At 41.4% G+C, this 25,809-nt stretch overlaps 1 protein-coding gene across 1 annotated transcript in view; it reads right to left on the reverse strand.

The window, feature by feature from the left end:
• Positions 1-660: 660 nt before the first annotated feature.
• LOC139687157 (dopamine D2-like receptor) overlaps positions 661-25,809 on the reverse strand; it is a 44,474-nt gene continuing 19,325 nt past the window's right edge. The window contains exons 3-7 of the mRNA XM_071584290.1: positions 6,428-6,660; positions 5,542-5,943; positions 4,457-4,836; positions 2,958-3,397; positions 661-2,224 (exon numbers count right to left, since the gene is read on the reverse strand). Of these exons, the coding sequence (XP_071440391.1) occupies positions 1,485-2,224; positions 2,958-3,397; positions 4,457-4,836; positions 5,542-5,943; positions 6,428-6,660 (2,195 nt within the window). The 3' untranslated portion in view covers positions 661-1,484. The remainder of the gene's footprint in view (positions 2,225-2,957; positions 3,398-4,456; positions 4,837-5,541; positions 5,944-6,427; positions 6,661-25,809) is intronic.

Genomic DNA, 25,809 nt, shown 5'->3' on the forward strand with positions numbered 1-25,809 from the left:
TTTCTAATCACGAAGTTTCCCGTTTCTTTCAAAATGTTTTACTTGGCTCACAGTAATGTTCATAAGATATTGTCTCTAGCTTCGTGCAGCGGCCTCTGTCATGGATCAAATTGAGGTGTAAATGTTAAGATTGCTGCTTAAAGGTGTACGTGCTCTTTTAGATATCTGCTACCTTTACTGGAGTGAGAAATAGTTGTGATTCCCCTCGGCAATTAATGCCACTGTAATCCTTTATGCTCGGAATAGCTTTTAAGGGATTGAATTTGGTGTATAAATTTGAAATATAGCTATAAATCGGAAATATAGTGACTTCATTTGACTGCCTTTTTTCCAGCGTTCAAGCCAGTAATATTGTTCTCGCCCAATTAAGCATATTCAAATTCTATCCGGAATGCCTCCATGAGAGATCATCCCGATGAAAAAATAAAAGCTATTGAAATGGTACTTCCGTAAATTACTATTTTACTTTATTTTTCATGTGTATCCGCAATAGTTTTTAATTGTCTCTTCGCCTAGTTTTGCAAATAATATCGCTAACAATTTTTTTTTCTGGCATGACACAATGCTTGCTGTCAGCGCCATGTTATATAGGTTGAAATTCAGGTGTCAAATGATGGACAAGGGACAGACAACATTTGACACTCTAATGAATAAAATCTGTTGGTTAATCAACACCGGAACATTCATTAAGAATTTTACACATATATCTTATATTAATTTTGTCATTTCAGCTCGATTAACTGTAGAAATTCAGTTTCCGCATGATTCTTTTTCATCGTTTTTCATGATCTTTTACCTTGCTTAATATTCCCGGGTTCATAAACAGATAATAGCCATAGTCTCATATTCTTCATTCCTCGTTGTTTTTATCCGGTGGTCTTCGTAAGATTTCACTCGACACATATGTGTAGATGACATGTATTAACTTTGATTTTAATCGATATATGCACCTAACACTTTTATCATGTTTTTAGTAATCAGAACCAAACATTGAACATAGAACTCATAAGCCTTCTGGTAACACATATACACGCATACATCTTTTTAAGACTAAACACGTTCGTCGTGGTTAAAGCAAAGCAGAAACCACAGAAAGGTTGCTATTTAGTTTCTTTTTACATTGACATACTGGAGTATTCACGCTCAAATGGATGTTTTGTTTCGTAACATTAAATTTTTTTAGCTTTCAAGCACGTTATTTGAACTCTTGTAATGTGTGTATTGGAAGAATTAACTTAAAATCACCGTATTTTCCCATTTTTTTGCTTCGAATATGGAACTGCTCAAGCGACAAATTTATCGCATAAGCTCTCGCACGTACGTATGTAATTTATAAATAACACAAACGTTGTCGAAGTATCATTCCTTCACTTACAGACATTCTTCCTTATTGGCACTTCAACGAGAAATTTTTTTCGCGCGGCATTAGGTAAGCCTGATGAAACAGCACAACACGCACTAGTTTCCATCAACTTTTGAATCACCTACTTCACCTTTCCGTATCGGCACAAAAGCACTTTCTTAAAAGCCTGTCGGAACACTTTGTTGAATATGGTGTAAAACACGGGGTTAACCATAGAAGAGGCATATCCCAGCCACGTGACTAAGTCCACCACTCCTTTGGACACACGTGATTCACACTCGGGGCAAAGCGCGGGCACGAGGTTGAGGACGAAAAAGGGCGCCCACAACACCACAAATGTGAAAAACACTACGCCGAGCACTTTGGTCGCCTTCTGCTCGAGGCGGATGCTCCTCCTGTGCTTTGACCACGTGCCCCTTCGGCCCCCGCCGCTAGTCCCTCCGCCCCCCGCACGAGGCCGCCTACGAGACTTGAGGATGACATTTGTGCTCCTGGCGAGGGGGGAACGGAAGGAGCTGTTGCGGGAACGAGACTCCTGGATAGTCGGCGGGCCTTCTGCGATGGCCGCGGTCCTCCCCAGCGGCGAAAGTCCGGACGTTGAAATCTCCACCGAGTTGGTCCCTCCCAAGCGCTGAGGGTGCCACGTGGCGACCGTGTCCAACCTCACGGTTGGTTGGCTCAGCCTGGGAGAGGTACTGTTCGCCTCAGAGTTCGTTTGGTTTCGCTCGCTCGCGGCTTGGCCGAAGTATGGGCAGCGGCAAGGAGGCAGGGGAAGCATGGGGACCGGCTTGTCGTTGGGCTTCTCTCCCTCGGATTCACCGTCTGCGTTCGTTTCCGCCGTCACCGTAAGCGTTATTCTCGCTGTAAAATAAACCTATTTAGCTTATATTTTTCACATAAAACATCTTATTTTACAATATATCAACGCGAGAAGTAATTTAATGTCCTTATCTAGGCGGCTGTCTCCAATCGCCAGATTTCCACTTCATAATGTAAATAGATAAGTCGAATAAAATGATAAGGAAAATAGGACTATCCTCTGATAAATGTCTAAAATTGTTCATTAACAGCACACCGAAGGTAATATAATGTGACTATGCAGTAAAAAATTACTTACATTCTGGCGTACATATTATTACATTCTTGGAATACATTTGAGCACATGTCCTAATAACCTCCTAGTTATTAATAGTCTATCGGTCAAGGTAGGTTTTAGATGCATCCATCAACTAAGTATCAGTGCATTCTATATCCTCACTGAACTCGACATAAAGAAAAAATTTCGAATCATCTTACATTGAAGCAATTTAAAGTGAAGATATCGAGGCTAACAATTAAAGTAAACATGGAGGAGGATGGAAAAGTTCAGTAGACGGAAAAAAGACAAGAAGAGGTTCTATGCATGGTACAGGAGGAGAGAAGTTATTTGGACGAATTTATCACAAACTGTAGTCCCTTATGTGAGCTCTTATTAAGCATTGATTGCGATATGGTTGTATTTTTCGAAAGTTTATCTGCCTGCATTTTTCAAATTTGTAATTCTTATTTATTTTTTGGAATACTTATGTATTTAAGCTTGTCATATGCCCCTCACCCTTCACAGTTTCTCCGTTCCCCTCGGGCTTCGTTCGTGCCTCCTTGTTTTCCGAAGACTCCACGGCCGCCGGTCTGTCATCTCCGTCCTCCTTGGACCCGCTGTCCGCCTCCTCCCCCTTGGATGCCATCTCGTCCTCTTCCATCTCGTCCCTGTCTTTCTCCCCTTCCCCGTCACACTTGCCCTCGCCCCCTGAACCTCCATCGCCGTCCCGGGCTTGATTCTGTGACTGGGCTTTCCGGTGCCTTCTGCTGTAGTGGTGGTGATGGTGGTGCCGATGGTGATGGTGGTGATGTCGGTGGCTCCGTCTCTTGCCGCTCTTGTCGCTGCCGTCCGGGTCCGTCACGTGGATGGGCGGCGGACGGGGACCCGCTGGGCTGGCCTCGCCCCGCCGATCCGACGGCTTCGGAGGGCTCGGTGTGGATGTCCTGGGCGCGGACCTGTGGGCGCAATAAGCATATCAGTAGTGTGTAGGCGCCCTATTTAATAATCTGGTGTGGCTACGTTTTAACTTACGTTGCTTGGCTGTTAAAAGATGAGCTTTGTGTAGGAGAGAGCGATTGCGGTCGGAGAGAGATTAGGGGGGAATAAAATGAACGTGGAGGCGGGGTTTCCACTCAGGTGTCATAAACTGATTGTAAATCTTTAAATAATTTAAATACTTTTTGCACACAGGTATCGAATTGTTTTTCTGTTATATTATTTTCACATTATTCACGAGTTATGCATCACATTTCTATAATTGATCTTTAGGTGGGAGGAGTGAAAGGGAGTGCATTATTAGTTCGAAAGCTATCTTTAATATCTCTTGAAGCTGACTCCCAACATTAATTTGGTTGGGTAAGGTTGGGAATCACTGGATTATTCAGAGATAGACGAGGGGTATTGTGATTTTTGTTTTATCGCCTTTAGTAAACAGATTTTTCAGAGAAATCCAGAAATAATTAAAACTTCAAATTGGAAAGTTTCAATTTTTTGGCTTTGAATATTATATCATTTATTTAATAAAGTTTGGACATGGAAACAAAACAGAATTGTACTTGATCGTTTAGTCCGTAATTTTAATGATATATGGTCGATTTGCTATCAGTTATCTATGTTGTTCAGAGCAAATTAAGGAAAGTAAACCTTGTGGTATTACCGTATACCATAATATAATTGGTTGGAAATAATAACCTATGCTATGAATCATTGAGCTCCTAATTATTTGATGCATTCCATGATTTATCTAATAATTGCACATCAGGTAGTGTACAGTATTCATATGACATTTCATATATACTCTCTATACGCTAATTCATGGTTTATTTTCCTTGAATTGACGAGTGAAAAGCCTTCTTCTGATTTTGGCTCGCATTATTATTCTTAACGATTGCGGTCACATGTCTCTGAGCGGAATGTATGACTATAATTTGTAGTTTAAAGCAATTATTTTCTGCTGAAAGTGGATTATCAATTTGGATAAGCGGGAGTAGTGTGGTTTTTGCCAAATGACTCACGTGGAGTTTGCCGTGGAGAAGGTCGTCGCCTTTGGCCGCGACTCTACCGCCCTTGCTGGCGGGGAAGAGGAGGAGATGATGGGATCGGGCGAGCTCTTGGTGACGACAAACTCGAGGCCTCGCGAGAGTCTCAGCATTTCGGCGCCGAAGCGGTGGAGCGCCGGCATGGGGCCCGGGGAATCACTGTCGTCGTCATCGTCCCACGTCGAGTCAGGCTGTACTGGCGACAGGTTAGCCGGGAAGTGGTCCGGCCGAGGGGTGAGCAGCCCCAGCTCGGTGGCGTCTTCGGTGTCGGTGGTTGTAGTGGAAGCGGTGTTGTTGCTGATCACAACACCCGAAAGCGATCGGGCAGTCGCAGAGCCCGTGGAACTACATAGGGACTAGATAGAGCGAAGATTTCAGCTTGGTATGTGAGATTCATCAATAAAATATCAAGATTATCCATTTTCTTTGAAAATATAATTCGGTATGGTTATTGCCTGCATAGTATCAAATTTCATCATATTTTTGTTAAATTACTAAAATTTCAATGTGGAAGATGCTGAATTTGTTATTCCAGATACTTATCGTGGATAATGGTCAGAACTTTTTAGTACTCACGAAAGGCGAAGATTTTCATATCTACATTTTATAACTTGAGTGATTCTGCGGATGAGTCAAAATGAAATACACTATGTTATCCCACAGAAGAGCTTTATTGTACGACCCGGGTTTCGTCGAAGTGTATTTCATTTTGATATGAAGCAATTCCACAAAGTTACTATGGATACAATTAACCAGATCTGCGGATGAGTATTTGTTGTAAAATGTCGAAATAACTTGTGAAGCATATGATTACTGTGGAATTTTGTGCATGAAAATATTAACCCTCGTATTCCCTTAATTTTCAGAAACTGAAAGAAAGAAATGCTATTTACTGTTGATTAAAACTTATTAAATTATTTTTTTCTATAATGTTGACATATGGGAATACACGTTTTGCCATGGAGTTCTGCTTATTACTTCTTCCGTGTATTATGTTGCTTACTGTACTGGTTACTAATGGGTATTCAGTAGCTATAACGAGATAGATAGCCTTGTCTCACCATCGCAGCGACGATGGGCGAGGGTGCGGTGGGGGAGCCTCCGGGTGAGCCCGCCCTGCCACCAAAGCCCCGTCGGCGGCGAGCGGCGGCGGCTGCGGGCGCCGCGGCGGTCGACGTTGCGGGGCTGCCGTGGATCCGCCGCGGCGTCCGGGTGGGGGTGGAGAGGGGTGAAGAGGTGGACGTGAGAGTGGTTCCCCCGCCGCCCAGCCACGTGCTCCTCTGCGACCAACCGCCCCCGAAGCTGCCGATGTTCTTCATCTGTACGTGCAGAAGCCGGACGGTTAGTGCGTAGGTGAGAAGCATCACGATGAGGGGAATGTAAAAGCACACGATGGAGCCGATGAGCTTGTAGAGCGGGTCCGGGATCTGGCAGTCGCCGTCCACAAGCACGGAGTCATGGTCCTGCGAACGAATAATAAACGTGTAATTAATGCACCGAATGTTAATTCTTGCGTAGTAAAGCAGCCCGATTTCTTAAAACTTGTTCTGAACAAAAACAAATCGTACATTTTCCATCAGTAATCCGGTGATACGAAATACGTAGGCTATATGTTAGAAAAATGCTTCTTGCATAATAGTAATTATTTTGGAAAATAATTGTATTCAGCGCAGCGAGGCCTGTTTGTTGGTCAGTTATCTAAGCGGAGAATCTTATATTTAATTATGCAAGGGGAAAAATGTCCTCGAATTTTAATAATGCTCGCATGTATTTACATTTTTGCCCTTGCATTTTTTAATAGCGGGCATGTACTGCTAGTTTAAGCTGGCTACTTTTAGCTAATGCTACTACTTAAATGTTTTGTGTGTTTTAATTAAAAAATATCGTAACCAGAAGCATTTGATGGCGTGCATTCTATGAACCATACGCATGCAATAAAGGAATTACCTTGGAATACATGAGGGACAGCGGTAGAGACATGGCGATGGAGAGAAGCCAGACGAAAAGGATCTTGAGAATTACTCTCTTTCTGGTCTTGTGGCTTCCGAAGCGTAACGGGTACCGTAGCGAGAGGAAGCGGTCCACGCTTATGGTGCACAGGTGCATGATGGAAGCCGTGCAGAAAAGCACGTCGAGGCAGATCCATCCCAGGCACCACGCAGACGAGAGCGGGAAATAACCTTAAGAACAAACAGAGTAAAGTAGACTTTCAGTATTGATAAAACACACATGAATGCGCAACTGATAAACTTCAATTTTAAATTGATTATAAGTCAGGCTATTTTTTATCGCGTTCTTGGTTTACTCGCGTGCTGAGAATCGCCACTTTTCCTTACAGAATAAATAATATCTTGGAAGTCTTTATGTATCCGATAAGATTTCACATTAACCCAATATTTTCTCTCGTTCTCTTTCCCGTTCAAGATTTAAAGATATTGGCTCATTTTTTTCCCTATTTCATGAGACTGCCTTACTTCTTATGGATATTTTATTTGGAATAAATGCTATTAGTCATTAATTCGTGTTGACACATTATAATTTGCCTGTAATAACATTCCGATAATGGTTAAGTAATTTCATTCTGTGCTGGAAATTAGTGATCGAAACGATTTAAGAATACAGCCAATCACTATTCTATGAATGGTTCTCGTTTTGAAACAGCGTTTGAATCGAATTCCTAATCTTTTTTGGTGATCTGGTGAATTTTCTCAAGCTGGTGTGTAGAGAAAATATTTAAAAAACCCCTTTCATATAATCACATATAATAATATTTTTTATTTGTTTTTGGAATTGGTTAAATTTATAGTTGAGGTTAAATTGGCAACGGGGCATGATTCAGTTATATTCCGCCGCCGAGAAATCGTGAGTCCCCTTCGTCTTTGGAATAGAGGCTTGTCTAAACAATCCTAGTCATTACCTTAAAAAACGTCAACCAGTGGCGATGTCGCCGCTCGAACGATTTCAATCCTTCCTAGGCTCACCGAAATGGGCGTCTGCCGCCCTGATCACTGCAATCACCGCTTGCAATCCCGAAATGATTCTTTTCTCCCTCCGTTCTCTGCGGATCAGCCTGCGGCGTGGCTCCGTAGATTGCAGCGAGTTCCCTCACATTCCAAATGTCTCCCTCCCCGTCGATACTCCTTCCAAGCCGCGGCCGAAATTCCTTTCACCTAGCCTATTGCCTCGTCCTCGAATCATTTTCTGTTCCGTTTCAAGCATCTCTCGCTCCTTTCCTTCGCGTAACCTCAAATTTCTCATGCTATCTCCTCCCCTCGCCCTTCTATCTTGTGTTTTTTCTTGCGTGAATGGGCCGTAAAGATTTCTCAACGCAACGGACGCATTCTTAAAGCTTTTTTTATATTATTTCATACTTTCAGTTTCGGGCTCGAGAATTTCATTTTCCATTCAAAGTCTGCTTTCTGCGTAGGCTGACAACGACTTGTTTGCTCGTGAGTTCCTCGAGTTGAAAGTGAGCGTGTTTTTAATGGAATTCTTTCTGATTAAATTTTCCAAGGGTTTACCGTCATCTTATCATTCGTTTCGCAGATGTTGAGCCCGGGCGAAGTTTTGCTCCCTTACAAATAAATTTAAATGATGGCTAGGCTTTCATTCAAACTGTGTCCGAGTTGTTTCATTTCTACCGTTATAAGTTTGGTTGGGAAGCTTCATTATTTTTTGTTTCAAGATTCTTCAACCTATTCACTTTCAAATCCTTGAATTGTGATATTGTGCGATAAATTAAGGCAACAGAGGGTATAAATTAAGAATTTCCTTAGGAATATATATTTTACTTATTTAAATTATTTTAATACTCGTATGTGGACGGAGCTTATAATTTATGATGTCATCACTCCATGGAATTAAATCAATCATATCCCGTTTTTCTATAGAATTATGATGTGGGTTTATCATTTAATAATTGAATCTTAACATGCATGAATATATGAACCTGATGCCCCATGATGGTAAAACACTACCAAACATAACTTTCAACACTATAACGCCAATATTCCAGACTGTTAACAGATTTAGAACGTTCACATTTCAGTAAATAAATGCAAATTTTTAATCGAGGCGGTTGTGAAGTGCGCATTCTTAGATTTATTCACTACGTTTTTACATGTGTGGTAAGGTTATCTCTGAGGATATCTACGGGATGGTCCGGGCCTCTTAACCATCCCTTGGATCTCCTCCGCGGTATACGTCGCACCGAGAGCCACGAAATTGCTCCCCCCCCCCCTCCACCTCGCTTCTTCTTTCGCCCAGTGCCATGTGCCCGCAACGATCCTTGCAGAGGGATCATCGGGTCCCGTCCACTTGCTGTAAAATTTCTTCCTCATCGTCAACCAATCGTTCAAAATCCACTCGTCTTCGACTATCGTAATTTTTTGAATTGGTCGCTCTCTCTCTCTCTCTCAATGTCGAATCACCCGCATTTCTTTCTCAATCTTTCCGCTGGAATAACAAAGCTCTTCTCATTTTCTCCAAGTTTTTTATACTGCCCGTGATTCCCTGATCCCGGCCACCATCTCTTACCGCGTCTTTAATTTAAAAAACTAAAAACGCCGTGCGAGAGATTTCTCTACAATTTTCCGAGGGGAGATTGCTTCGACACCTTCAATCGCGGGTATTATTTCCTCTTTTCTTCTCCCGATTTCTCAAATCTCATCGTCCCTCTCTTGGACTTTTTCGAGATCAACACCTTCCCGTGGACCTCTTTTCCCAGCGACATTTTTTTTCCTTCCCTGGATTTTGTGATGTCTCTCCGAACGATTTCCAAGCTCTCAACCTCCCGATCAAAGCTGTGCCGTTGACAGCGATGCTAAGCTCGTTTAACGCTGAACCACTTCTCTTTTTTTCTTCCTCTCACTCTAAATTTCATTTCTGGAGAAATCTTTGGCTAATAAATTCTTCACAATGTTAATATTAGCGGACCCTCTTTTTTTGGAAATGTTTACCTTCCATCTGAAGGGTTTAAGTGCTTTTCTATTTGCCCTATTTGTTTGTGAGAGCCTACTGGTCAACTTTTAATTGTTCTCATTACTGTTTGATCATGGGAGCTGCGTGTGTGTAAACGCATAGTTCCGGAGTTAGTTTAGGCCTCTTGCCAATTACTTGCGCTTCGGCGAAGATTTGGGGAGTCAGATTTGAAGCGACCTTCGTGTTTTCCTTACTTTGTGCCAAGGGAAGACGGTTGAAAATCTTGAAATTTACACCTTACCCGAGAATTTCGGGGTTTACCCTTTCCTTTTGTCTTCATTGCTTTCACTCTATCTTTATTACCTCCCTCTCATCTTCTCCCTAATTCTTGTATTTCATCTCCTTTCCCTTTACCTCTCACTCTCTTTCTCCTCACATCATCCTACGTTACCTCTCCTCATTTCTCCCTCTCTGTCCAGTTTCCGCCTGAAAATTAAATCACGATGTTGTGGAGGGGCAAGAGGTCTTCCCGCCACGCTACACACCTTGGTCAAAACCCTCTAAGCAAAATCCACAGCCTGCATTTGCCTGTCTCTCAAACATTCTCAACTTCGGCTGGGGATGTATCCCTTGCGTCAGATACTCTTGTAATCTCTCCCTCCTCGCTTCTGGAGTGCTTTCGTCAGCAACTGGTGCTATGATGGAGTTGGTAATTTGTAGTCCTTAGCATAAACCCGGGCGTTGTCATTCCTCAAAGAGCTCTCAGCGAGCAAATGTATGCGTTATGCAATTTATGCCCATTAGCAAAGTGATTAATGTCACAAAAGAGTGACTGGAACGGGATATGAGAAGCACGAATCACTTGGAAAAAAATATCCTACTATACCCTACTTTTGTATCGCAAATTGGTGGTGCCCAAGGACTACAAAAATAATTTGTATCAAATTTGAAATTATGAGATTTCGCACGAGGCGTGTGTTAGCAATGTTTTTTTCTTTTACATAGGAATTTGAATTCCTATGGTTGGCTGATGTTATAATATCTTGCACCATGCTTTTTGCCCGTAAGAAGATTATTGTTCTTGAATATCTACGTACATTATTTATCATAATATATGATAAATATTTGTATAAATTTTATATATATATGTGTGTGTATATATATATATATATCTAGCATATGTGTATATATATAGCATATATATATATAGCATATATGTATGTGTGTGTATATATATATATCTAGCATATATGTGTATATATATATATATATATATATATATATATATATATATATATATATGCTCCAGCGCTGACTAATGTGGGCGTTACGAGACAATCCCGACTGTTTCTCCCTTGGTCCAAATGAGTTGTTTCTGTTGTCGCCTTCGCTTTTCTGAAGCTTGAAAGAAACGTGCCCCTTTACTGCTGGACTATTCGCCCTCCTTCCCTTTCTCTCGAGGTTTCTCTATTCTGTTTCATTCACTGACAGTTTCCCTCCGACCTTTTCTTCTTTCATTCTCATTTACTCTCCTTTTTGTTACTGTCATTCTCCCTTCCCTAGACGTTACTTAGCCTCTACATTCGCTCAACTCAGCGAGGTTTTCTTTCCTCCGGAATATCATTGTTCATATCTATCATGTTCACCTCCGAACGCTGTTTACGTTTAACATGCCAATGGCACAATCCTCGGCACAATCGTCTAGCTTAAATTTCATCGTGTTTGGTTCCTGCAGCAAAATGGTGGTGTTTTTCTTGTATAATGTGTACACCTTTGCCTCTGACTCTTTACTACGTGCCCGTTGCCTCAAATTCAACTCTGTTAAGTGAACCTTCAAACCATTTAGTCCTCCCTGGAAATTTGATATTTTCTCGACCAGTGAATATCTAAATATTTCTTTTACGTCGTCAAAATTATCCTACAATTTTACGGAAACACTGGCAGTAAGCATAAAGCATGTGAAATGATTTCAAAGGAGGTTTGGGCGTCCATTTTTCGGCTTGGGTGATATGAAAGTTAGGATTTAAAATGGATATTTTTTTCATTATTGTACACCCCAGTAAAAGTTGAACGCTTCGTCATTTGTGGTTTCGCCACAATGGCTTAAGCAAAATAAACGTGGTAATTAGTTTCGAAATCTTTCTCCCGTTTAATTCTTTTCTCCTTCACTTCGGTGATAAATTTTACCATGGTATCTTTTTTCTTCCGTTTTTCTTTTGAATTTATCATCTTTAATGGCAGGGAATTTAATTAATAGTACTCGCATTAACGAGGGTACAACTAAAATGAAGGATATGTAGTCTGAAAATTTCTTATGAATAATGCTAACCGTTTGTCTGCCGGCATCCCTTCCCGCGGCGTCTTCGCCGGGCTTCGTTTCTTTCTCCCCTATAATCCCAACTCGCTCCTTTAAACCATTTCCCTTCCACCCGCACCCGTCCTTATCCCGTCGTGCACTTTCTCCACGCTCCCTTTCACCCCAGGCACTCTTCCTCGCCTTCCCCATATTCTCTTCACCCCTCCCTCATCGGAAAGGAGCTTATCTGTCCGCCTGGCCCAGCGAATGGGGGAGATCTCCAGCGGCGTCGCTCCTTTCCTTCCATCCCTCCTCTACAGTAAGTTCGGTAGCCCCCCGCCCTCACCCTCGGGGCACTGCCCCCACCCGCGTCCCGCCCCTCATCGCCATCTCCCCAACCCTCCTTTCCCCTTCTCTTCACATCTCTTCTCTCCAACTCCCTCCGGATCGTCTCCCTTTACCTCAAATATTATTCCGAGGCAATGCCGCGCTCGCATTTGGGCATCGACGTGCAAAATGGAATGCTTCAAACGCGCCGATGTGTCGTGTCATGTACGTAGATAGCAATTCGCTTTTCATGTCGTGTATCGAAACACCCTCAACATAGCATTTGCGTGAGTGCAGTAATATCTTGCACGTTAAAATAAGATGTTCTGTTCCTACCCCAGGTCTGTGCGAACGATATCGGCAACGGCGATGGTGATGATGGTATTGTAGGTAATCTCTGTCTTCAGGATTTTCATCATCTCAATATTTGAAGTATGTCTCTCTTCTGAAAGCTGCACAATTTGTCGCATTGTCTGGGTGATAGACATTTCAGTACGGTATCGTATTGATACTGTACTTAGAAGTGGATGCATCTCGACCTGGCGTCGGCCTTATTTCTACCTTGGAGAGAGAGGCGCTTTTGAGTTTGGGATTACATGGTAGGAGAGGATAAGGTGGATGAGGAAAAAGGGTCGGTGGAGGAAATAGTAGGACACCAAAAGTTTTCCTGTTCTCATCTCCTTCCGCTCTACAGTTTTCGCCTTCAGCCCTATCCTCACGCCTTCTCCACTTCATCGCCAGAAGAGGAAGGAAAGGGAATGTTATTGGCTTAGTTACGTGGAAGCAGATATTTTTGGTTTTTTTCTCAGCAGCGGTGGGTTTCTTGATGATTGCAGAGTGAAAATTGAATAAATATGTTTGTAGAAATGTTTGCCTTCCGTGGCGTAAATGTTTCCTTTCCGAATGAGTGAGCGAAATCGCTCGGTTTTCGCCTCTTAGTCACGTGGCTGGATAAAGGCAATAAACTCACATTTTTGGAGAAAAAAAGCTATTATTTCGTCAGCACCTCGCAGGAAGAAAAACAACTGTGTAGTGTTAAAATTCATCGTACCTTATAGTATGATCGTGTTTCGTGTGTTCACACGGTATGTTTAAATGCCTTATGCCTCTGTCGTGGTTACCTATGGAGAGAACATTTAAAACCGATCTTGTCAGACAAAAAACATTTTGACAAAAGTTGCTCCTTTGTTTCATTACGCTCTTTGTGTGCCGAGAACGTCTACCCGGTCCTATCTCTCTCTGCAGCTCCAGGCAAATTAATATACGGAGTCGTCGGTTATTGCGTCCCGACGTGGTGACCGAGGATTCGGGCATATTGCCGTGGTCGGAGTGGAGTTGTGCGTCGGGTTCTGGTCTTGGTTCGCATAGCGAAACGTTCCAGCTCTCTGCTCTATGCCATATTGCAATGGGGACTTAAAAAGGTCGGGCAATTCAAAATAAGTACATGATAGGCTATGAACAGGAATCATATGCTAGAAAAGGTTATCCAATTTTGTCTCGTAAGAGTAAAATTACGTACTTCGATTTTTTCTGGGAAATAGAAGACAAATTCATTGGTTATATACGAAGACACATGCATTAAATCTACGCTTTCGAGGATTTTCGTCGAAAAAAATGTGCTCCCAATAAGTGAGCCGAGGAATAGGAGGATTGCTATTTTCATTACGCACTTTCATCTATTGGTTGCTTTAGTGCTGAAGTTTTCGCTTCTCATTTAGTCTTCGTAGGGTGTATATTTGAAGGATTGATATCTGAAAGAATGCGATGGATAAATTTTGTTCGTCATCTTTTAAATGGAAATCATTTTTTTGTAGTTGGTAGATCACATGTTTAGGTAACCGTAAAGTGTTATTAAGGCAGAACTGAGCGAAGCTACACGACGCCTCTACGCGTTCCGTGCGCCTAATATGACTTAAAGCTAATTGTTTCCGAGGTTTCGCATCCGAGGCATAATTTGGAAAGTCATTGTAAACTGTACAGGATTCTCAGCACACACTGGCCAAAGTTCGCTTCCGTTGATTTCTAAGTTAAAATGATTGTTCATTTGGCTATAAATAACTTTAATCATTTTGGCTAATTACGTATTTAATTAATCTTCTGAAGAAAATTGTCTGAGATCAGCAATAACTAGGGTATCGCCCAATCAGCGGCTATCAAAAAAATGTTTTTCAACAACTTAAGGTATTTTTTCTCTTGTTTTAATTTTGAAATTTGGCCTTATCTCTCGGAACCGGTCGGTGTGTGTGGTATCGTACATAATTAAATCTAATGCATCAAAAACACCCTCGTCATTGAAGTAGTCATGAAAGAACATATATAACTTGTAATGAAAATCTTGGAAATTTCGGTTTACGTTTGTAGACGGAAATTTGTGAAATTGTTTTTTCTTCGATTGAAGTTGGACTTCGCGTCTGACAATGACTTGTTTCTATCTTTGTGTGCGAATTTCAATGTAATTAGAATACTCTAATACTCATTGAACAAGCTATGATTTTAATGGTTACTCAGTTCATTATATAGTTTAAAATCTATATAGTAAAAATTTCCTCCAAAGGTTCTGCATCTAGTTAACGTAGATGTTTTCAATTGAACGCAGACCTCTTGGGGGTCTGTATACAATACCATAGTCACTAATCAAATCAATATATTATTTATCGGTTGAAAAGTAAATGGGGAGACATTTTTCATTTACTTCCCTACTGTATTCCACAAGCCGCAGTTCCGTTTAATGGCTTTGCTATTGAAATGATAACCTAGGTGAAAATTCTGAAAATACTAAAATTTCACTTCGTACCAATAAATGGAAGAGTATACTTCAATTGTGGGTTAGTACTTTAAGGGTTTTAGTGTGCGTGTGTTAACAATTTTTTGAGTGTGCATATGTGTTATGTTATGTTCCTTCGAAGTTTGTAAAGGCCCGTCCGTACTGTTTTAATTTGAAGATAAGCGTATGGGACTTGTTGAAGGAAGTTTACTGAATCTCGTATGGACTGATGTTTATTTTCACTTAGGTGTTCACAGCGTGCTTCATTGACGCCTTCCTCTATACCTCATGTGAAATACTTTCCAGAACTCAGTCGAAAAGGTTCTTTCATCCTCACATTTCCTTTACACCACGCCTTTATTACCTTTCCTCCACATTCCTTTGCAGTTTCCATATGGCTCTCCACCTTTCCTGTAACATTTTTCGTCGCGTTTATTATCCCGTAAAGCTTAAATAAAAACTTACGGTGCACTAGAGATTTCACCTATTTTATATGAGTATACTTAAGCTGTTTTAATTTTTTCCCTCGTCTTTCATATAAATCCGTGCCATCACATTTCAAAGCGCATTTTTTCGGTTCCTTTTATCGACTATTTTCGTGGACTCTGCTGTATATATGTAATTGCGAGGATAAAATGCAAAGGGAACCCAGAATTAAGCACCCTACTATTAGTAGATCACTCCGTTATTCTCATTATTATTTTTAATTTTTCCCAAATATGTTACCTCACGTTATAATATCTGGAAAACTTGTCTAAAAAGCGATGAAAATAAAATAAAATTTAAAGAAAAAGAGTAGTGTAGGCATTCGCGGGCTAAATGAATGATACACTCTTTGGAATAATGAAAGATAGCTGGGAGTGTAGGGTTTCCAGAGGGCTTAGAAAAGTGTGTGGGGAGCACAATACCGAATAGACCCAGATCAGAATAATGCGAAGAACACAAATCGACCATTATGTCTTAGGCATCGAAAATTCTTACTCGGGTAATTAACCGAAGAATAGAAGGAAATATTGAAGAAAGCCTTTTGGAAAACCAAATTGGATTCGGGAAACACCGAAGAACAACAGAGGCAATACTCAGATTGAGGCTACTGGCCGAAAAAAATGATACACCTAAGCAAGCCATTAAATGCGGTATTGGTGGACATGGAGAGGAGAAGAGGCCCTCCGCAATGTCGAATGGAACAGGATGTTAAGATCCTGAAAGCGCTTGAAAAAGAATAAAACGGCAGAGGAGTAATCCATCGTCACTACATGAAGCGGGCAATTAGATGATTCCAATGTCAATGAAAACGTAAGGAAAAGAGATGCCCAAATTAACGAAGGAGTTAGACAGGGGTGCGACATCTCGCCAGCTCTGTTTAAAGGACGATTACAGCTACATAGAATTGGCTCTACAAGCCATTAAATGCAAAAGATGCACAATATTAGGGCATCAAGGGAGTCTAGGCGAATGGGGAAGAAATTAACATGCTCTGTCCTGCCGATGTCATCGTAGTAGAGGCCGAAACGCGAGAGGCCATGGAAGCAAATGCTGTGGATCGGATCGGAAGGCTGTGGACCAAGCACGTCGGGAATGTAATATGAGCATCAACCAGGAGAAAACAAAAATCTTTGTGTTTGTTATGGAGTAGCTGAAGACGTATCACAATTCCAGGAATGAAACTAGAGCGAGTGGAATCATCTACCTGGGCAGCAATATAACGGATGGAAGAAGATAGTCAGACATAAAGCGAAAAATTGTTCAAGCTAAGAAGGCCTTCATGAAGAGGAAGCAACTACTATTTTTAAAGAATCTAAGGTTAAAAACAAGGAAGCAGCTCGTCGAAACGTTCTCTAAAGAGCAATTGAAAAGTGCGCCGACGAGGAATAGAAGCCTTTGAAACATGGTGCGGTAAATTTTTAAGATTAATGCACTGACAAAGTGAGGAACGCGAAAGTAAATAAATACCAGCTGAGGAAAGGGCCATCCGGGACACACTATTATTAAGACGAAGAGGATGTATTGAATACACTTCGAGGCACGATGGGTTAGTTATAAACATAATAACAAAGAGTATGGAAAGGAAGATCCCGCGAGGAAGACCCAGAAGAAAGTTCGAATGACAAATTAGGAAGGCCGTGGAGCCGAAAAGCCATCAAATAGAACATAAAAACACTTAATCGAGAAGAATGGCGGGCTACATTAAAACAATCATAGGATTGAAATATTGATGATGAAGTCAAATTTTAGACATTTTGGTTAGTTGAGGGAACCGTCGGGCATAATAATTGAATTTTCGAAGCAAATAGCCGATACAGATTCTTATTGTTAAGGTTTATGCTCACATTATTTTTTTATTGTAGTTTTTGGGTGTAGATCGAATTCATTTATACAGTCCGTGGATGCGAATATGGGTGCACAATTTAAAAATGTTTGAATGGTCTTGTATTTGTGTTTAAAAAACTCAGCATCGCAAAAAATCATTGTATTATGACTATTTTCTTATTAAGGCCTCTGCAGAAGCTGCAATTTAAGTACTTGAAGAATTTGTTGTCTCAGGCGTAACTTTGTGGAATTTGCATAACATATTGAAATGTAATGAAATAATTGACTTTGTAATTCCACACACTTTATTTAAAAAACACACGACCCAGGTTTCGACGTTGAACGTCATCATCAGGTGGTCCTCATAGAAGCACGCTGGCTATATATACCTTCTGATCATAGGAGGGGGGGGTTGGTCAGAGAGGGAGGTTGGAGGGGTAAAAAGGTTACAATGTAGCTGGGAAGATAAGAGAATTACATTTTTGATTTAGAAGAGTGGTAGGTCTAGGAGTGGGGAGTGGGAGGGATACAAAATTTCGTTGGCAAGATCATATTTCCAACGGACACATTTCAAAATTTCTAACTGCTCCAAAGCATCGAGCCTTTGACCTTTTTCTTCAAAATGAATAATTTTTGTCACAAAGTCACTTTTGTGGTCACTTTCGATGAGGTGTTTTGCAAAGAGGGATGTTATGTTCTTATTTTTTACACATGTTTGGTGTTCTTTAATCCTTTCTTTAAATTTCCGTCCTGTTTGCCCAATATACTTTGTGCTACAATCCGAGCACTTTAACTCATACACTCCACTCCTCTCGTTTTCGGGGACTTTGTCTTTAGTGTGAGAGATCAGGTTCTTAAGGCATGAACGACTGTAAAAGGCACATTTAATTTTTTCTTTAGGTAAACTTTTAATTACTTTTTGAGAAATAGTCCCAAGATATAGTATTCTCCGCCATTTGGCAGTGGGATCTTTTACATGTTCGGGGTTGTAAATGTGGCTTAAGGCTATTTTTGTAAGTTTATTCCGGTAAAGTTTATTTATTAGATCTTCTGAATACCCATTGTTTACTGCTAACGTTTTAATTACATTAAGTTCCTTATTTACATTGAATTTTGACATAGGGATAGCGGTCAAACGGTGGATCATTGCATGAAATGCCGAAAGCTTTTGGGTGAAGCAATGCCTTGAAGAGGAATTAATTAATTGGTCTGTATACATTTCTTTCCTAAAAATGGAATACTGTAACCCATCTTTGTCTTTAGATTCTCTTTGTCTAAATTCTATCAATTCTAATGTACAATTCACGTGTGAAAAAGAGGAAAAAGGTTCCCTGAATTTCCTCGACCTATCCATTTCTAAAGACAAAGATGGGTTACAGTATTCCATTTTTAGGAAAGAAATGTATACAGACCAATTAATTAATTCCTCTTCAAGGCATTGCTTCACCCAAAAGCTTTCGGCATTTCATGCAATGATCCACCGTTTGACCCCTATCCCTATGTCAAAATTCAATGTAAATAAGGAACTTAATGTAATTAAAACGTTAGCAGTAAACAATGGGTATTCAGAAGATCTAATAAATAAACTTTACCGGAATAAACTTACAAAAATAGCCTTAAGCCACATTTACAACCCCGAACATGTAAAAGATCCCACTGCCAAATGGCGGAGAATACTATATCTTGGGACTATTTCTCAAAAAGTAATTAAAAGTTTACCTAAAGAAAAAATTAAATGTGCCTTTTACAGTCGTTCATGCCTTAAGAACCTGATCTCTCACACTAAAGACAAAGTCCCCGAAAACGAGAGGAGTGGAGTGTATGAGTTAAAGTGCTCGGATTGTAGCACAAAGTATATTGGACAAACAGGACGGAAATTTAAAGAAAGGATTAAAGAACACCAAACATGTGTAAAAAATAAGAACATAACATCCCTCTTTGCAAAACACCTCATCGAAAGTGATCACAAAAGTGACTTTGTGACAAAAATTATTCATTTTGAAGAAAAAGGTCAAAGGCTCGATGCTTTGGAGCAGTTAGAAATTTTGAAATGTGTCCGTTGGAAAGATGATCTTGCCAACGAAATTTTGTATCCCTCCCACTCCCCACTCCTAGACCTACCACTCTTCTAAATCAAAAATGTAATTCTCTTTTCTTCCCAGCTACATTGTAACCTTTTTTACCCCTCCGACCTCCCTCTCTGACCAACCCCCCCCTCCTATGATCAGAAGGTATATATAGCCAGCGTGCTTCTATGAGGACCACCTGATGATGACGTTCAACGTCGAAACCTGGGTCGTGTGTTTTTTAAATAAAGTGTGTGGAATTACAAAGTCAATTATTTCATTACATTTCAATACTTGAAGAATGATAAACTTTTAATGTTTATACGATGTTTTTTTCACGCTTTCAGAAACTTTTATATTTTGGTTTTTAAACTTAAGCATGATCTCTTAGTAAAACATTTTTCTTATATTGCTGTCCAATATGGCATTTTTGGTCAATGCATTCGGAGTATCATTTTGCGAGTTGAAAATGCCGATTGGCATATGCCCAAAGAGAAGATGAGTCCGCGGCAGATATAATTCGTCGCTGTCGAAATTCTCCCGTCCCGTAAAGAAATTTTCGTCGTCCATTTCGGCTTCGTCATTGTGGAAACGTGATTTATCGCCCCCCTTATTGCGAAATCATTGCGGCTGTCGGGGGTGTATGCGCGATCAGTGGCGTGGACACACTTGCATTCACGACGCGGATGATTTTACGGATAGGGATGAGGGGAGTTAGGGGGATGGGTGATTGACTGTAATTCCTGAGGTTCCCTGCTACGGCGTACCCAATGGCGAAACGGCCTTCCCAATCGCCATCCCCTTCCGACCTCCCGATCCGCTATCGCTTCCGCAGCAGCTGCAGAATGCAGGAATGTGCCCCTCGATGCCATCGCGCCGCCAAACTTCCATCTCCCTCCACCACCCCGGAGCCATTCTCCTCTTCCTCGCGCCTCCCCTGTCCTCGCCTCTCGGTCGTTTACAAGCGCCTTGCCTTCCCCCTCCGGCTGTTTTTATAACAGACACATGTATGTATATCCGCCGCGCTGCGATCTGATTCCGCGTTGTGATATAAGAGGGATGGAGGAAGAACTTTCTCTCTTTCGTAACTCTGCACGAATGGATAGAGTGGGGCGTGACCACAATATTCATCAACAAACGCGCGCACACTAACTCGGGATACATAACCCTCCGCCGTCGAGATTTCATCGAATAAGGTCAAGGGTTTGATCAGTTATTTCGGCCAGAAATGGTCTGTCAGATTCTAACCGTGGATGCCCAGACCCGCCCTCACAGTGACCCCCACGATCCTGCCCTCCTCTCATCCCCACCTAATCTCCGCTGAGGGTTCTCCCACGCTCGTCCTCCTTTCTGCAGCTACGTTGTTTCCTTTGAGCAGTCTGCATGCTCACCTCTTCTCGAGTCGGCGAAATTTCGCACTCCCGGCATACCCTCACGTCTTCTTCCGCCCGTACTCCGTCGATCCATCCTTATTCATTTGAGCCGCCCAGGCGTAAGGGACTCACTCCCTCTCCCGCGGGCCGTCGCTTACTTGCTCTTCTCCCACCCACTCGACGTGTTTCTCTCTCTATCTTTCCCTCGCATCCCATCTACTTCGTCCCCTGCTCCCGCAGAGTCATTGTCGCAGGCCCTCTGAGCAGAGGGGCTGACAGTCGTGATAAGGGTCCACCGATCGATCCTCCACACCGGATCCTTGGCGGTTGTCTCTAGTTTGCGGGCTCCCGCGCTTCGTCTCCTGTAGCGTCACCTTTCTCGCCTGAGTTCCCTTATATATCGCCTCTTCCGTCTTTCCTCCCTGCCTTCATTCCTTTATCTGATTCGAGAACGGGACCGAAGAGAGTTGACATGTTCTCACGGCATGGGATATTTCTCATTTGTGGACGTCGCCTTTGGAATGAGGAAAATGTTGAATATTTATTTCCACACCCTTCATGCTTCGTGTTTTCGCGCTGTATCGCTGTTTCAGTTTCTCATCAGTTCCGTCAATGATTGGAAGAGTTATGAATTCCCGAGGCAGATGCGTTGAGAAACTAATTGTTGGGTTTGTTTGGGAAACGTGATCCTCTTCAGGTGCTCGTCTTTTAGTTCTTTCCAACAAAGAACATTTTGATTATATTTGCCGAAAATTCTGTGATTATTGTTTATCGTGGCGTCGTGAAGCGCTTGTGGTCTTAAATTTTATCTTTCCTTTAAAAAGGTTTATTTGGACTTCATTAAATGGGCTTCTTATTAGTAACTAATGAGTTATTATGGCTTTTATTTGCGGGATGTCGAATAGGGCATTTTCATTGAAACGGAAACTTCTCTGAGTGTTTTCAATAAGTCTGAAGGTTGAGTTGCTTTTGACTGAACCGTTAGAGCATTTAGTGGAATTAGGGTTTAAGTTCATTTATTCCATTTTCGATTTTGAGCTAGTTTCTTGCTTTGAAAGGGACGTGCTCTGATATAGAGTATGAAATGGACCTTGCAGACCGACCCGAATACCATGAATTGGAATCCTTAATCTGATAGGCATTTTTTATTCAATGGATGAATCTTTTCTTGTGTGCGTTTCGGTTTAGTGTAGGCGGAGGTAGCACTTTAAAAATCCATTTACTATGAATAATCGATAAGAAATACCAAACCATGTTTGTGACGGTGATGGTCCTTTTCGTACCAAGATTTGTTGCATGTAACTCATTTAAACGTTTAGTGTTGAGCGGACGTGTTAACGTGCTGCCCCAATCGAATTATCCCTTGCTTACACAAATTGAGTCAAAATTTGACTGTTAATTTCCTGTAAATGTCACGTCGTCATCCATCCATCCCCATTCGCTAGGCTTGTTATGCGTTATGCCGTGTTTTTCGTATTCTTCTCATGTATCTTGATTGCGAATTTCTTTCCGTCTTTCTAGTTTTCCCTTTTAAACACATCATGGCTGGAAGAAAATCCCGGAATGGAATTCGAGTACCGCCAGGCGAGGGCAACTCGTTGAGCATACGGAGTTGATCTGCATTTATTCGAATGGCTGGTTTCTTAAATACTCGCTGATGAGTAATGCGATTGGTTTACGCGATGGTTGCCCAATTCCTCCGAGAGTTTCGGGAGGAGTTCGGGCTGAGTAGCGGATGGTGGAATTTCATTCTTCCCTTCGTAATTCACCCCATCGGTAAATTCCCTTAGCCCACGTTACTTCCTCCGATATCCTCCCCCTCTCCTGCCTCCTGGCATTCAATTCCCACATCAGAAATCCCTCCCGCTCCCTTAGGGTTAATTCATTTCATTTCCAACTAAAGGATCGGGAACTTGATTGTTTTTTTCGTCCACCCTCCCCGTTCCCCTCTGAACGCTCGTCACGAACACGGTTGCGGAGGGTGGCCCCTTTAACAGATTTTAATTTATCGCCTCCTCCGTTCCAACGCTCTCTCTCTTTCTCTCCCCCTTGCTTTCTTCCACGAAGGGTTAAACACTGCTTTCCGAGAAACGTCCCCGTCCGCTTTCCTTCACCATCTCCCCTCGGCTGCACCCCCGGCCCGCTAGACCCGGGGGCCCCTGCCTTATTTTTTCTCGATGGAGTTATTTATCGGAGAGGGGACAAAGGGGGACGCCGGGTGGGGGAAAGAGCAGGTCTGGTGGGAGGAAGATATCGATGTTTCTCGAACTTGGACGTCTCGTTTCTCCTAGCCCGCATGCTTCCTTCCCATCCTTCCTTCCTTTCATTCCTCCCTCCCTCTCTCTGGCCGAAATATTGGTTTGAATGAGGTCTTTAGGTGGATCCCGAGTGCGGTGGGACTTGTATTCGATACACACCCCCGTTCTCTAATCCCTAGAGACACTTAGTGTTTTGCTTTCTTGAATTCATTATTAGCGATTCCAGTCCAATTTCTTCGTGGTGACGTTCGAACTCAGGTTAATCACTTATGGTTTGGAATTGCATCTCTGGGAAGCCGTGTGCGTCTTTTTTTACCCAACTGTCGCATGATCAAGCGGTGGAATAATAATGTGAACGTAGGGCACGATCCTTGGTTAATGAGATTTGCATGGCATCAAAAATCTGTATAAATGTTTGAAAAACTTTTATATGTTTGTCTAAAATTAGTAGTCACCGATAAAATGACTTTCAATCCCTTATTAGGGCCTTTCAATTCATAATTTTACTTCGTTGTATTGCCCTTGTTTAGGTTATTGTATTTTTGTCTTCGTTCTGTCAACGCACATTTTCTATTCCTTTTTTAATGTAATTCCTGGATGTATTCGTGGAGTCGTTTTTCAGCCTCCGAATATATTCAGTGGGTATCCAGCCAAGACTCTTTTCAGAACTAGGCTTCGCCCAGTTCCACGTGGTGACGGTTTCATACGAGTATTTTCGGTCATTCGGATTACACCCACGCGATTTCTTGCGCCGCCAGATGAGACATCGCCGCCGGGTAATCGCATGCCATCCTTGTTCCTTCGTCTCGTCTCTCCGTCCCACTTCGAAGAGCGGAGGGAGTTCAGAACTTTGGTCGGATTACCCCGAAAAGGAGGTGAATGAGTTGCCGCTTTATATCGACTGCTGGGATTGCGGTGGTGTAGTCCCGTCTCGAGGGCCGTTTCGAAAAACCTTCGGTCGGCATTCACGGCACTGCCGCTATCAATCTCGCGTCGATGCCCGCTGGGGTCGCGTAGTGATAGCATACTAGGCGGAAGGTGGATTATTCAAAAAGTGTAGCGCCGGCTGCTGTGCTCCGTGAGTGCCTCGTTTCGAAGGTTTTCCTTTTGCCATCATGGCACCCGCTTTTCATCGGTTTGCTCGAGTGAGACTTCATACAGTCGTTGGAAGTGACACAGCGAGGTTGCTTTATATCATGCTACTCATTTGCCGTCACCCTTGCACTTCCACCGAGCCTTGCCGTTAATGGTCTCGTTTCTAATTACTAATGTTCCTAAATTACTATGTGGTAGCTTTTTTCTACGTGGACATCCCAAAGCCCTGCGGCATTTTGATATCTTTTTCGCTCTCCGCAGACAGTTAACTCTAATGCGGTGGCATTTGTATAGAAATTAAAAATAACAATTTTTTACATTTTGTTATAATTTTTCAAGCTCTTACTAGCGTGACTAAGAGTGGTGATTTTTTTACGATATTCAACTCTCCCATTGTCTGAGGACTTGACAAATATAGCAGAATATGGCTTAGCTATGAATTAAAGAACATCTGATCGTTTTAAACCAGGTTACTATATCTGGCAGATGAAGAGGGATCTTATAAAGAGTAGGATACTGGATTTTGTATTTTGTTAGGAGTAATAAAATGTTTGTTTGGTAGTTGTGTCCATCCAAAAACCTACCTTAACCGGTAGATTACCTTAAAAAAATGCATATAGGTATTCGGGTCATAAATCGGTTACCTGAAGATGTCACCTGTGGGATGAAACCGGTAGTACCGTATTAATAAAAGTTTTTTTGTGAATTAACAAAGTTTGTCTTATTCCTCAAGATGAATGTTCAAAAGGTTGAACCCGATACCATTGAAAGGATCATAAGTCTCTAAATGTATAACGTCGTATATTGTTGTTTATGCACTGTATGTTGCTACTGAAACATACTTTAAACTATGATAAATATTATTAAATTTAAGGTGGTATTCAAGGAAATTGTATTTTATCTGTTTTGATGCGTAAGGCATAATAACAATATCTCCTCTACAGCAACAAAAAATTCATGCCTCAATGAGTATTAAAATTCATGCCTAAATTTAATTTACATGTACTTCAAAGAAGAGGAATAGAGTTTCGTCGATAGATATCGTTTTTGATAATACTGTAATTAGTCTGAGTTGGTTTATTATATCTTTCCATAATCAATCGGAACTGGCGATACTAGCGATAGTGTTGAAAAAATGAATCAAGAAACAACTTAACACGAATTTTTTTTTCTGCCTCACTTTCCGATCGTATTTGAGTAATTCGCTGAATATTTTCTATAACGGATTACTAATTGTGTAACTTTTTTAGTGTTTATAGTATGCTGCATGCATTTTCACACAAATAGTAGTTACCTATACATTTGTGATTGGAAATTAAATAGGAATTCGCGTTGACAATTTCATAAAATTGTTAAACTGCATTGACTGAGACTAAGAGCGTTTATGCATCTGCTTAGTGTTGGCAGCATTAATTTGCTTTGCCTGTGCTTGCATCGTGATTGCAAGTATTCATTAAGTTTTCTGGTTTTGTTTTTCAGATATGGAAGTAAAATGGGTCTTGAAATCTTATAAAAGAATGCTGAGGATACTTTTTTTATCGTTCGGTTTGACTCGAGTGCCAATTAAAAGTTTTAAGCTAAAAAAAATATAACTTTTGAAAGCCAGTGTTATCTCCGAGGGTTTCTCGGAGAATGTCCTTAACTACCTCTTTGTCCCCCTTCTATGGAGATAAAAATTAAAGAATTTCATCTCATCCCTGCCATTTTTTCTTCATTCTAATCTATTTCTTTTTCCTTTTTCTTCAGGTAAGAATCATCGTAATTAGTCCAGCCTTTCCTCGGGCACCCATAAGCAGGCGGTAAGCTCTTTAAAACCATTGTTTCAGTTTTTTATCCTAGAGTATAAATTTAAGCCATTAATTTTTGATAGAAACTTTTACCAAGGTATTCTTCAACACGATGCAAGTCCTCCGAATCCTT

Source organism: Hetaerina americana, unplaced genomic scaffold (assembly GCF_022747635.1).
Source record: "Hetaerina americana unplaced genomic scaffold, ioHetAmer1.1.p SCAF_17, whole genome shotgun sequence".
Taxonomy (NCBI): Eukaryota; Metazoa; Arthropoda; class Insecta; order Odonata; family Calopterygidae; genus Hetaerina; species Hetaerina americana.